This window comes from Manis pentadactyla, chromosome 11 (genome assembly GCF_030020395.1).
Source record: "Manis pentadactyla isolate mManPen7 chromosome 11, mManPen7.hap1, whole genome shotgun sequence".
Classification (NCBI taxonomy): Eukaryota; Metazoa; Chordata; class Mammalia; order Pholidota; family Manidae; genus Manis; species Manis pentadactyla.
The window spans coordinates 115675014-115689925 of record NC_080029.1 but is presented as its reverse complement, the minus strand read 5'-3'; the positions used below and the strand labels follow the sequence as shown (position 1 = coordinate 115689925).

General features: G+C 40.1%; 1 protein-coding gene across 14 annotated transcripts in view; it reads right to left on the bottom strand.

Annotated features, from left to right (window-relative positions):
• The window catches only part of MAP2K5 (mitogen-activated protein kinase kinase 5), a 257633-nt gene that overhangs the window by 62829 nt on the left and 179892 nt on the right, over nucleotides 1-14912 (bottom strand). For 3 of the 14 annotated variants that reach the window (XM_036932271.2, XM_036932260.2, XM_036932261.2), the window contains one exon: nucleotides 5571-5636. The exons of the other annotated variants lie outside the window; for them this stretch is intronic. In XM_036932271.2, coding sequence (XP_036788166.1) covers nucleotides 5571-5636 — 66 coding nt within the window. The remainder of the gene's footprint in view (nucleotides 1-5570; nucleotides 5637-14912) is intronic. 14 annotated transcript variants of the gene reach the window in all.

Below are 14912 nucleotides of genomic sequence, written 5' to 3'. Positions count from 1 at the left end.
CCTGAATTACTGCTCTTATTTCTCTAGTGCCTCTGCATGAGGTTCTGCTGGTAAAGATTTACATTAAAAAGGAAGAAAGAGCTATTCACGACCACCTTGGAGTGGTTAAGGATCTCAGTAGCAGGCCATACAACCTTTAAAAACATCTTGAGAAGCCCAGGTAACTTCTCTTACATGAGATACCTTTGGTGTTTGCTTTTATTAAATATACACGGATACGACACCCCACCCCCACTTCTTAGTAAGATATCTCTACTTCGACAGGAGTGTTACTTGTAATGAACAAAGAATTATAAATCCATTTTTGACACCGAAGAGAATGGTTTCACCAATTGCCAACAGTCGGGGGGGGGATTACAGAATTCTCTAAGGAGAACACGCAGCAAACATTCTAAGTGAGATGTTTCAAAAATGAATTCAGGAATGGGCAGTGAGACACGGTTCCCAGTTACATATGAGTTGTGTGAACCAGATGAACTGAGGGGAGAAAATTTCCTTGTAAACTGAGGTGGTAGAGAAGGTCTCCACTTTGCCCTATTCTATGGGTTAAAAGCATGGTTTAAGACAAGTTAAAGTTTTATGATTTTAATGCTTGCTCTTTACTACAAGAAAGGGAGAAACAGCCAATATCAAAGTCTTTTTTATGATCTTATAACTCTACTGTTCTGCCCAGGTTTTTAAAGGGAGACACTGTTGCCAGGTTTTATTACACAGTTTTGATAGCAACATATTATATGAAATCATCTTCATAAATTTTGAATTAAGGTAGCATTGCCAGTACCTGAAATTGATTCAAAATGCTTAAGATACTCAATTACTTTTTAACGCTGTTAGACAATGTGGTGACTTATATCTTCTATTTCACAAGAATTTGATGATGCAACATCATTGTAATTGATTCATTTTCTCAATTAAATAAAGCTACTGTGCTTCTTTTTATACAAATGCCACACAGAGAATGGAATTAGATGTATTCTCTCCTTTCTCTGTCTCAGATATATTGCCTTAAAGGCTATATTCTGTTCTTCTGTTAATTCCACTAGAAAATTTAATACCACAGTCATATTTTTCAAATTCTGAACTGCCATGTACTCGACTGTATTTATATTAGGCATATTTTTCACTGCTAAACTCTTTGTTGTTTACCTTTTTCAAGATCACATTACTGTACAGCTGTAGCCACCATAAAACCAGACCCAAACAAAGTCAACCTCTAGTCATTGCCTCTGCTTTTGCACACAGTTCATGAAAAAGTGAAGCCCCTGGTTTTATAGCACATTAGAAGTGGTACTAAGGGTACTCGATATAAAATGTTAGCTTCGTGAATGCCTTTCTTTATTCTGGGTCTGCCTTCCAAATGCTTAGCTGTGAGAGGAGAGTTCAGAGGAACACAATAATATTGTTAGGGTTGATATATTGCCTGCGTCTCACAACATATGAAATGCTGTTTATAACTAACTTGTCCAAGTCCACATTCCTGCTTGTACATTTTGCTTATGTTGAGTTTTCTGTATTTAACTAGTACTTTGGGACGATAACGGAACAATAATTGTTCCAGTCATAGATTTTGCTAACCAGTCTCTAGAACTGGCAGCATTTGATATACTAATTAGGTGAACCTCTTCCCTCTTCTGGGCACAGCTTTTTTTCTTTCACCAGCTCTTGGACACAAGACTTTAAGCCACACTAACAGACAGTAACTGCTTCATTCTGAAGCCAGACAGATCCTTCCACGTTTATAGGGGAAAGAGTAACTTCCTAACAGGCAGGCCTAAGTGCCAGTTAGGTCTTGGGGTATTACTGCAGTCACAGTTACCATGACTTTCCTTGCAAGCACCACACAGTTGGCCATTAGGAAAGATCCTTAACATGACTTAGGACTTTGGAAAACGATCCTGGAAAGGACGCTGCCGCTGAAAAAGTTTGCTTGTGGGGCCTCAGCTATTTAGGTAAGGCCTCTGGGGATGAAAAGCAGCTCTGGAAGTCTCACATTATGCCTCTATCTCTGCAGAGATACTTTTTACCTATGGGGGTAAAACAGACTTTGTTACCAGCCCTTTTACATTATATTCAGAAGCAATCAGAAAACTAAAGTGAATCCACCTATGTAACTTAGAGAAGACACCAACTATTGCTTTCATTTTCTCTTTTACTCTCTGAAATTATGGCTTGCCCTCTAGCTCTTGTCTGAGAGATTTATGTGTGGCCTAGGTCAGATCTTCCAATCGCAGTTGACAAATTTTCTCTTTACATATTTACTGCTTTTCCAGCTTGTGTTATTTTCTCTTAAATAGAAAAAAGAAATCTACAGCTAAATCAACAACTAAATCACATGGTTGGAATTTTTAAAGAATATCCAGTTTTTGTGCTGCTTTCTGTGTGTACATGTACATGCTATAACTGGCATCACATTCTATCTTTCAATGTTGAACTCTTATTCTTTTTTAAAAATTCAAATTTTAGGAACTGTAGCTACTTGCAAAGACTCTCTTTTCGAATCAGATGAATTAAGCTATAATCCTGGCTCAATATAGACAGGAATTATGGTAAACGGAGACTTTCATATTCTAAATGAAGAACAATGACCCAAAGAATTTTTTAAATGGAAGAGACCTCAGAGATGATCTACTGCAATTTGCTCATTTTGCTGTTGGGGTAACAGAGGCTTAGAGCGGAGCAATTCCCAAGGTCGTAGAGAGAACTTGGCCTAGAATTGACTGCTGACTCAGCAGGCTGTCTGGTGTGGAGAAGATACATAAACTTTTGAGTCAGAAAGACCCCTGGAATTCTGGTCAGATTCCCATGGCCTCAGAAGCTCCCTTCCTCCACTGGGCTCAGGGTTCTTGTCTACAAAGAGAAAGGATGAGCTAGAGGAGCCCCAAGATGCCTCCAAGGCAGAGCTTCCCATTCAGGTCCTGTGATATTTTTTTCTATCCAAGGGAGAACTGGTTCTGGCATTCAATCTAATTTTATCTGGCACTGTGCTGGGTGCTAAAACTTCGGGGCATATACCTCCAATTCATTACAATTTGCAAAGACAAAGTGCCCAAATCTCAAAAGTCCTTTGATGAGAGAACAGAAAAATCATTTTCATATGACCACAAACTGAACACAGATTGTTTAGTACCACTACTTTAATATAAGAGTTCCCGAACAAAGGACTGTTTAAAAAAAAGGAATAGAACAAAATTCACTCTGGCTAATGACAAATGGGAATTCTGACAAACTGATATTTTTAGATACTGAATGTGTTAGGAGACAAAATAAATGGATAATGTATATTATTACTAATAATATAAAATTAACAAGTGTAATTCACTTGTGCCATTCTCTCTCTCCTGTTCTTCAGCCTCTGTCCCTGTCCAAGTTCTCACCAGGCCTGTGAGTCTATTAGCATATCTATTAGCCAAGACAAAAAAATAACTCATAAGACTCATTTAAACAAAACTAAATGATTTAAAACAAAAACAAGTCATAAGAGGATTTAGCAAGAAGCTACTTAGGAGGGTGTAAGTCACCATTTTTCCCCCTAGAGACCCACCCACTGGCACTTGCTTTGCTCCACATCTCAAACTGGGGCGCTGCATTTAGGAGTGACCAGTTTTGAAAAGCCAAAACTAGATATCCCTGAATTTTAACAAACAGCTTGGGGAGGGGGCGGGGGGACGACAGAAAGGCCCTAAGATGCCTAGAGGAAGGCTCAGCTCAGATGGGACCAGATAGAAAATCATCACAGCCATAAATTAGATCACTTGGCTCTGCTTCCTGAGGATCAAGGACAATGCATTTTCACACAAAACACAACAGCTGGAGCAGCAAGGTACGGGGCAACATTATTCATTTGCTGGGTCTGCCAGTCAGGGAACAGGGAAAAAAGGACCTGACTGCCAGTCTGTACTCTTTTATCCCTTGTGTATTTAAAATTGACATAGCTCGTGTCCTACCCACTTAGGTGTGGAGAAGCAAGAGTAAATCATCTTCTGGGTAAATATAAGTTTTAATATTTAGACTTGAGTTTTGTGAGAGAAACAGGGGCTTAGAAATGCAATTCAAAATAATTGTAAAGTTAACCTTTTTCCTAATGGTACAAGGTCTAAGTCCAGTTCATTAAGCACTTTCTTTTCAAAGACTTTAAACATTTGCTGTATCCAACTTTTTTCTTTGTTCCAAAAAAGAGTGGTCTTATTTCAGATTTTAGTTTAAGAATATCAGTCATGTATGTATGTGGGAAAATGTTGCTTTTTCTGAGAAAGGCCTGCTTGAAAGACCTTTCCATTTGTTATGGTCAATAAATCTGCTGTAGCAAAAGTTTTTTTAATGTGCCAAACAAGTCGGAAAGGGTTTTTCTGGAGTTTGCTTCATTTAGTTTTGTTTCTCTGTTAGCTTAAATCCTCTGCATCACAGAATCCAGAATAATGTTAGAGTTCACCTAATCCAATTCCTTGCTCCATGTAGAAATTCACTTTGTAATATTCCTGACAGACAGGCATCTTGTCTTTGCTAAAAGACTTCCAGTGATGGGATTCCAATGATTCTCTCTTGGGTAGCTTAAATTGTTAAAAAGTTCTTTCTTGAGTCCAAATATGTCTTCCTATAAGATGTGCCCATGGTCTGGAGCTGCAGTGATTAAGTCTAGTGACAAGCTCTTCACATATCTGAAGAGTTGTCAAGTCTCCGTAATGTTTTCTTTCTGAATGGAACCCTTGTTTTTCCCTGTGATGATTTGCTATGATTGGTTGCCCTCTAGCCTCTCCTTCTATTAGTAATGACACTCTAACAACAGTCAACAGTCCCCTGCTCCCAAGCAGCCCATGGGCCTCATGGGAAGATGACTTCACCCCTACCTTTAGGGTGGGGTATGCGGTTCAGGCTTAAACTAGTTAGTTTACATCGTCTACATCCCTAGGCTCAGGGAGTGAACCAGTCCAATCAAACTGATGCCCAAGGCTTCCGGTTGCCTGTGGGGAAGAGACTTGCTCTTCCCTTCTAAACCGGGAAGCAAGTCGCTCCAGGATTTCCAACAGCCATTCTTGGTCTGAGGGGAGAAGCCTATTAAGAGTAGTGTCAAAAGAGATTCGTTGAATCAAGTTCTACCTAAAACCAGGAATATTTGGCTTTTTGGCCATGCAATTCAATGAATTCAATAAATTTTGTTGGGTTTTCTGTTACCTGAACTAGAAAGCTGTGTGAAAGGCTGCAGGCATGATTTCATATTCTCCACCACTGTAGTCACCTTTCTCTGACTGTGTGTGTATACCCCTCATGGAGTATAACCCCCACACCTGGACACATACCCTGGTCAGACTGGCTTACACCACCTTGTTCTGCACACTACACTACTCAGTAGAAACTTATGGAGATACAAGTACAGTCACATTTTTGATAACCATGTCACATGACTGACTCAGTGAGAGAAACAGAGAAATAGATAAATCTTGGGCTGAAAAAGAATTATTCCTTCCCCTACTCCTCTATCTCTTATGTGTTTCATGCTGACAAGAATATTTGAGAGCCAAAATGAGTGGATGATTCAACCAATTACAGAATCTAGACAAATCTGAAGTTCCTACCTGATGTTTCTCCCCTGCAACAGACAGAAATGGCACCAGTCTTTCATTTGATGGCTGAGGAGAGGCCTGCCCAACAGAGAAGCAGTCACAGATTCTTGGGGTCTTAAAGGTTTTCTATGCTCTGACCTGGCTCCCCAACCCTAATCTCTTGAATCCCATCATTACACCACTGCTGACTGGGCTCTGTCTGAATGCACAGAGTGATGGAAAGCTTACGTCTTCCATCTATTCTACCTCCTGTTCCAGTTCTAACCTTTTGACAGTACAAACCCCATGTCTTTTCTTACATGAGAACCCTCATATATCTCCTTGGAACTATTACATCTCCTTGGAAACTTTTGTCCTCCAGGTATCAATGCTGGCAAGGTAGAATGGGAGTATGGACACAGAAGAAAACAAAGGAGACAAAATTAGTAATTTAAAGCTTAAGGATGTGTATTAATTCTTAGTTCCTGCTGATCTAAAATCTGCTATGACAATATGTAAAATAGTAAAGTTAGACTAAATCATTAATTCATCAATTCATATATGTTTATCAAGTACTCACTCTCTCACCACTATACTAGATTCTAGGATTTGGAAGATGGGTAATACACAGTTGCCGGTCCACAAAATGAAATGACTTATTTAATGTCCCTGAAACAGAGTGGCAGAGCTAAGACTTAAGTACAGGGCTTGTACCTTCCTCTAAATGTCATTTGATTATTTCAGTAAAATACAATTTGCTGCATTCAGGGTGCTGTAGATTTCTAAGACAGCTTCTCCTCCAAAAGTGATGTTTTCAGGAATTGCAAGGGAGATTTTCTTTGTGGGCTGAGACTCCAAATCACTACATTTTTTTTAAACCACAATATATTTGACAACATTATTTGACCCACTGAGACTTTGAGATAAGGTGTAATTGCTTCCAATACACGGTTCATTTGGGATTAGAAAGATATTCAAATATAGGCACACCATGTTAATTAACATGCGTCTTACTGGCTTGACTATAAATGAAATCCAAAATAGATTTAAAGAAAAGGAATCATGGACATACATGAACTGAACAAAATTTGACTTCCATTTCAGAGGTTTTGTTCATACCTCTCATATTTTGATACAGGTAAAATCAGTTTTCAATAAATTCCAAGAGAGAGGACCTGGGCGACGGTGATGAAAAAGGCAGCGGAGGGTGTGGAAAAGAGGAGGAAAGTGCTCACATTAGATGAAAGGAGGCTACAGAATTTACCTAGCCTAGCATTTTTCAGACTCTGTTTACCAAATGAACTCTTAGTTCATACAAGGTATTACTTAGGAACATTTAAAAACTTCACTGATAAAAGCAGAACTGCCCTCAGGTTTGTGTGTGCATGCTTGTGTGTATGTGTCTGGGAGTAGATTCCCACCTACTCCATGTCCCGTCTTTCCATAATTCTGCGAGTCACTGACCTATGACCCTCCATTATTTTCCAGTTGAGGAAACTGAGGTCTGAAAAGAAAGTCGAACAACTAACAAGAAAAGCCAGGACCGGAACTCAGGCTAGCTCTGTGTGTGCCTGGGCAGAAGCCAGACACTGCCAGTGATGTGATTTGTCAGGTGTTGGTGTGTCATTTGCTGCCTCCTGGCCTCCTCTGCCCTGAGACGTTGCGCATTTCCAGTGCCTGGTTACCAAGGAGGCATAGGGCTGTCCAAAAAGCAGGGCCTAGAGGGAGGCCTCTGGCTGGGAACTTTCCTTTGTTTACTGTATTTGACTAAACTAGAACTATGGCTACAGTCAAGGTCTCCTCATGCCCAGGAAGGTGCTCTCTGAAGCCTGTTTCTGAACAGAAAACAAGACAAGCTTCATTAGCCTCAGTGGTCTTTCTGTCCTTCTCTGAGTTCCTTTCCTCATACTATTCTGTTCCCAAGCTTTTCCTCCATCTCCCCCGGCAGTCACCATCTGCAGACCATGACGGTGCATGGCATAATAGAGTCCACACTTGAATCTGACTGGTTTTCTCAGTCTCCCACAATTCCCTGGAGATGACACCTTGGCTCTATGCATACACAGACAACGGCCTCCTTTCCTATCTCCTAGACGTCCCTGGGCTCCTTTATTCATCTGGTGCGTCCCGGCAACCTCCAGGCCTAAATCAAATCAGCTCTTTGCTCTTTTTAGGCAACTCATTTATTGATTGTCCAATGAACTCAGCTTGTCTGTTTTATTGGCACTAAGGAAAGCTGGGTTCTTAGTATCATTAGCATTTTAGTTGAGGAAGAATTCCCAAACCCCCCAGGCATTAATCCAGAACTGTTAAACGTCTAGAAAGTAATCTGTGCTCAAACAAAGCTTGGCCAGTTCTGCCCCCTTTTTAGCTTGGATGCCAATGAGCCTCGAGCCCCAAATCTACCCAACTTTTCTATAATGAATAGCGTTAAGTAAAACACTGGAGCACAATAAAAGTTGATGTCTCTGTCTGTTGTTACTACTCCTGTGGAGGACCACTCTCCCCCCAGGGATCCATGTCCATCAGCAATTACCCGGCAGGCATGGAGCATCCTGGGACAGTAACTTCCATCTCTGCAGACACACCAGTTGGAGGCAGTACTTGAGCGGATGGTATGTAAAACAGGGGATGGCCACATGAGCTCATAGTCTCTGGGAACTTTATCTCACTGTCTCTCCCACCCACTCCTCTAGAACCAGTCTGACCCTGCTGCCAAATGTCTGGTAATTGTGAGTGAGTCACTTAATGGCTATGGACCCCCATTTCCTCTTCTATAAAATAAAACAGTTGGAATGGATAATTGTAAGATCTCTTCACATCCTGAAATTCCATGATTGCCTGAAGTAGCAGACAGCACCGATAAAGCCAAAGGGGGGAAAGCGGAAGGCCTCCCAGGCCGCAAAGCTCAGAGGAAGAGAGGACGGCCGTTTGCTGCCTGCAAGCCGGACTGCGCACCAAGGTGATTACTTTAGACTTCAATTCTATTTCTGGGCTAAACCGGTTATTTAAACATTGCAAAAGAATCACAGTCCCCAGTTACTGAACTAAAAATGACTAGATTCTATATATAATACTATATATTATGATTGTGAATGATAAATTATAACTCAAAAAAGAAAGACTGTAAAGGAAGGGCTCTTGTGGGATCAGGAAAGTAATTCATTTTAGTCCTACCTGGTGTGAGATGTAAGACACGGTCATATATTTTCAGAGTTACATAGGTAAATCCCCAAAGTACTTTCTGGAAATATAAATAATACTAATATTACCTCATTCTTGTTTATTGCCTTATATTTGTCAAAGTGCTCTCTTAGGTATTAGCTCATTTGATCACAATAGCTCCTCTTCCCCCACCCCCAGCAGTCTAGAAAATGTCCTATGATATGCTAAGTCAAATTCATAGAGGGTGGTAGGGAACCCCTCAAACGCAAGGGTCGATTGACCTTCGGGTGAGATCTTAAAATGTAATGATTACCAACCTCAGACTGGCTCTATCATCTTAAAGGGATTCATGAAATTCTCACCCCAATTCCATTACCTGGTCTCTGCTACACTGTGCCATCCTGGCACACCGCCTGTCTCCTCTCCCACTCCTCCCTCCGCTTTCTTACTTTCCTTCCAGTGTTGCTTTAAAAGCTACCTAAGGGAATTCCTAAACTGTTAGGGAAATGAAAGTAACATAGTAGTGGTGCCCAATGGAATTAAAGTACTAGAAGGACGCGACACACAAGTGGCTGTAGACCTTTTTACTTTTACCAGATGAATCTCCTTTTGACTAGAAAGCCCGGAAAATGCTTTCCCTTCCTTTTAGCATCAGAGCCTCAGCTCAAGCATCCTCTACTCTGTGAAACCGTTATGAATTCCTGAAGTGAGCTGACCTCTTCCTCTTGAGGCCAGGCTACCACCTCCTGCAGGGCTCCTTTTACATCAGCGGCCATTTGTTTGTTTTATATTTTTCTTTCTATGAGACTGGACTCTTAGAGATCATATCTGCTTCATTTCTTTACTCCCAGTGCTTATTAGCACAGGGCCAGGACTGAGTAGGTGCTCAATGATAAATACATGTTGAAATGAATTGAGATGTATGTCATGCAGTAGTTTAGAAGGTGCTATAAAAGTAAACCAACATATGGTTAATGCTTTCAGAAAAGGCAGGAATCACTAGCCTCCTTGGCTAATTACATATATACCTCATTTGAGGTATTAACAAACAATTTTATCTTTAATGGAAAATTCCACATTTCTAAACTATCCACATTTTGGGGATTCTTTCTCTTCCATTTCTGCTTTATTTTAAAGACATGCTAGGAAACCACCTCCTGTCTTTAGCATAGGCTAAGCAAATAAAATTATGAGACCTCTTGATAATATGAGAGAGATATTGGGAGAAGAATTTGACATGGGCAATTAACAAATTCCTGGGAAGAAGCAAATGTGTATGAGTGAACATCTTCTTATCATTTAAATTTCACCTCTGCATTTTATGGAACATAAAATCTGATATTATGGCTTGAAGTATCAGTATATTTTAAATGTCTGTATCCTAAACAGTGAGGATGAAAACAATGAATTAAAAAACATAGGCTAGAAATCTGTTCGGGAAAAAAAATTGCAAGCATATTGCTCTTTTACACTCTTGACAATTAAAGGTGAGTACTTGAAGTTTGGAGGAATTACCAACTGCCATTTTTTTTCTTTGATTAGAGACCTCACACAAAAAATTCGATACTTATAATTTACTAATCCTTGGTGTTCTGAACTTCAAAAAGTTCATGCAACAAAGGATAATTCTAAATACCTCCTCTCAAAGGAGTCAAACTTTGTAGGTATGTTTGGGCATGATCATTATATTAATACAGAAATAAGGTAATAATATTGATGACTAAATTTAACATCGAATACAAAACAATATTAAATTATTAAAATTAGGATTAGTAACAATATAGTCAAAGGCTTTTGAAACATGAATAAAATTAGGGGTAACAACTCTAGTATTTCAGCATTAGCTTTTGAAAAGTATCTAATATTTCCAAATAGTTTCAGGAGCATATGCTTTCTGCTCCATTATGAGACAAATACTCTATCTAGAGCACAATTTATTACTACAAAATAAATGAATGTTTAAAAGACAGTCTGTCAATTAAAAAAACACATAAAAATAGCAAGTTTCCAAGTCAAGTTAAACAAAATATTTTCTCCTTGACAGGTTGCTTATGTTTAAATGAAAATGGCATATTTGGTCAATAATATGGATTGCATATAATAAAAAGGACCTTAGATCATGTTAATACAAGGATCAGAAAGCAGTAACTTCAATTAAAACCACCCAATTATTGAACAAACTTTCAGATACAGCAAATAAATTAATCTGTTTTAAATGAAAGTGCTCAGATAAGTAGCTTTTTGACCTATGAGTAAGTTCTACTAGCAGCAATTACAGCAAGTCAAGAATCTGCTGAAGCAAGGCAGAACCCCCAAATCAAACAAATGGTATCAGTGATCAAAACGCATTTGCTTGGTTAGTAGCAGGGGGTTCTGAGCAAACGCCACCTACAGCTCCCTTCTTACTTCGATATATAGTGTATAGAGAGTGGACACACATTTCTCTTACCCACGAACAACTTGGGTGCTTTGCTTTTAACAACAGGATATTTTCATTTCTGTACTATCTCATGAAAAAGGCCAGTCGTTATACTATTAAGAAGGCATGGCTTTCACTTAAAATTCTCTATTATCCATTTATGTTTAACTTGAACTGGGATTTAAGAATGCCTCTTTATTGAGACAAGTAATACGTCATCATTTTGTTCAGCGAACAGGCCTGACAGACCTTGTCTCATTGAGTTAAGAACAGTAGATCTCTATTTTGTACATTGGTGGCAAAAACTGGCAGAATAAATGAGAATTAGCCAATTTGGTAGTAAAGGTTTTTAATCCTGAAGACCCAGACTTTCCTTTCACCTTAGCCTTATTCTGTTTGGCCAGATGATGGTATATTTTTTTCAGTAAAAGTAATCTCTACATACTGCAATAATTTACTTGAATGCCATTTTTATATATTTTAAACAAATAACATCATTATTCACTGTACCTCATGTTTTTGATCCTTTTTACTACTTATCATCTTCTTTATTTGAAACAGATTTTTAACAGATAATCTTGATCGTTACAACAATATCTTCCTTGCATTTTATTCAAATAATTCTTAAAAACAGCTTAAAAAGCCGTTTGGAATAACATCAAGCTTGCCATCAATCAAACGAAAAAATTCCGCTGGCGGTTGTATAAACATCAGATCAAGTCTGATGTCTTCAAGGATTTCAGAGTGAACCATAAAAAACTCCATTAACTTCTGACAAAGAATGCAAATTAATCACAACATGGGGTGAAATGAAATTAAAGGCTCTTTTCTAATCAATGACAAGGCAGGATGAAATATTTGTTACTCTCTCTGCACTCAGACTGCCTAGGATGTTTGCACTTCCCCTGCAAAGCCCTAAATGTAAGGTGTGAGTACAGATTCACCCACAGTCACTGTTTAGCCCTACCCCCAACCCCCCCAGAGCTATCTGCTTACAAGTCGTGGAGATTCACAAAACACACTAATCATCTGAATCTCAGGTGCATCCAATTTGTTATTCACACTCTCCCATGCCAGTGAAAAGCCTGGCGCAGACAGATGCACCAGGAACCCTAAATGACAGTTTTGGCCTCCGGAAGTACGATCACTACAACAAAATCTAGTACAGCCTCCAGGTGAAATGTCTGGAGCTCCATATGGAGCAGGGAAAATTAACAACAAGATGAAAATCACTGCAGCAGCGGGGAGTCGGAATTTTTGAAAAAAAAAATGAAATTTAAAGATGAAGAAAGAGAAGTAATAAATTAATGGGGTGTGAAAACATTCAAAGCTTTACAATACCAGGGGCACTATTTGCTCAGATTTTTTTTCCTTTTTTTAACTTCAGGTCATTTTGATGTAATTTATTAACCAAGATCAGGAATTGTAGCCAAATGAAGAACAATATTTTTACACATGCAAAAGTACGTTAAATACATTTCTGTCTGTATTATCTTCACTTTCCTGTGGCATCTTGACCGAATTTCCAAATACCAGAGCTGGCACATTTTCTGAGAAGTCTCCTTAATGGATTTACTATCACCCTAATAAAGGACACTATTGTAAAGTTTGAATGAAGGGTGACAATTTTTAGCAGGTAATCTTTATCATTTTTGCTAAATTATGGTGTCATTAAACAAACCATTGCCCACCATCATGTTTTTTAAGTCAACTGAATTTGGATCTACATGATTAACTATATATAGCTCCAGTCCTTGTCCAGACCTGCACATCTTTCCAGATTACTATTAAAGCTAAATTGTTCAAGAAATTGAGATACTATCTGTTTGCAAGATGTTTAAAAACATAACTTGTCATTATCCTCTTGCAGAAAATGCTTCACAGGCACCCATAATCTAGTGACACTGGGGTCAGTGAGAGCTCCGGGGCCCTCCTGATCCTCCTGGCACTCTGCTGAATACACGGTAAGAAAAGCAAAAGGGCTCTAGGGAATGGTGTTGTCACCGTCTACAATGGCACAAGCCTCCGATGTGCATTTCTCATCGGTGCAAGAGGCCTCTCTAGGGCAGAGAAGGCAAGCCAGGAGAAGGGCCTGGTGGGGCTAAGTGGGAGGAAGGGCAGGGTACAAACAGCCAAGCAAATTCAGAGTACACATAAGCAGTCACCCAGTTTAGCTGCCTACAAGTCCTAGACCTAAGGGTACCCGTTCACCCCTGAGGCAAGGGGCCCGCCTCTCACCTGGAGGCAGGAAGGCCAGTCCCTGCAGGAGAGAGGCACAGCCGGAGTCAGCTGACAGGGACGGCTCTGGGGGTTGATGTGGGAAAGGTGCTAGATGAGTCCAAGAAATCACTGTTGTTCTATAATGGGCATTTATAGTGGCTCCTAACCTTTTTTTTCTATAGAGTCCTAAACTGCATGCCAATGGAGGCTGTATAACTTCCAGGCCAAAAGGAAAATAGACAGTACTTCCAAATACCAAATAAAAACCCAACCCTCAAAGCAATGACATTCATACAGAATGAGTATCTCAACAAAGATCTGGTCCTGTAACCTTTATGTTGGTCCCAGGCCACTGACTCTCCCTAATACCCTCCCAACACTCTTCCCTCATCTGCGTCCCCACTGGATACGCGCTGCGTCACCGGCAGGGAGAGGCGCTGCTAATGACACTGTCAGCAGCACTGATGCTGGGCTGGCGGAAGGACACTGTCGAAGCTGGCCTCTCCCTGCTTTCCCCTCTGCTCATTTTACGCTCTGCTCCAGGTATAGCTGGTGGTTGGCCGAGCACATCCTTTTGCAACCTTTGGCTGATGATGAGAAATTCTGTTTTGTGCTACAGCCCAACATCACAGCCAGGGGGGTGGCCCTTTGTACTTTTCCAAGCAGTTTTTACACCCCTAACCTCATTTGATCTGCATATTTCCTCTAATTAAATTAGACAGGAAAGACAGGTATCAGGATCCTCATCTTAGGTGGAAACAGGCCTCAAAGAGTTACAAAGCAAGAATTAAGACCTATGAGACTTAGTGGCAGAGCTGGGTTCTAATGCTCATCTTTTCATCCTACTCCAGAGCTCCTTTCAGTAGGCCAGTATTCTTAACTAGCTATTAGCGAAGACAGCTCAGATCTGGTGCCCTGACTTGACTTTGAGTTCAGAGCAGCAGCGTCCTGGTAACTGTCCCAGCCCTGGGTACAGAAGGGATGCAAAACTACGTGATCATAAGGATAAGTGAAAGTCTCTTATGTGCTAAAGGCACACCCAGGGCAGTGGGTGACAACTGAGATGAGGAAGCCCTCCGCTCGGAAAACAGAACATTGCTTTAACTCTATGGCTGCTTGAGCATAGTGAGTTTCCTGTCACCAGAGGTGCTCAAGCAGAGTGTGGATGTTGCTCTAAGAGATCTGTAGGGAGGTTTGATACGATGATGTGTGAGATCCTTTCTAATCCTGAAAGTCTATGAGTCTCTCCACTTGGGAGTCAATGGAACCAAAGCAGCTATAGTCCAACAGTGAGCAAATCAGCCATTCTGTTTGCCCAGTTTATGCGGGGATGCTATTTCATAGAGTGATTGGGTTCAACTGAGATAATATGGGCCAAAAAGAAGGTATTATTTCATAATTCAGTCTCTGTAATACTATAAAAATAAACATTTTTTTTTCATGTGCTTTGAAGGCAAAAGGGAGGGGCAGGAAAGGAATTTATAAAGTATCCTTTCCCAGTCTTCAGTCTTATAGTACAAAGCCTATAAAATAAATGCCAGTTTCACCAAAAGTCATTACTGATTCTACCA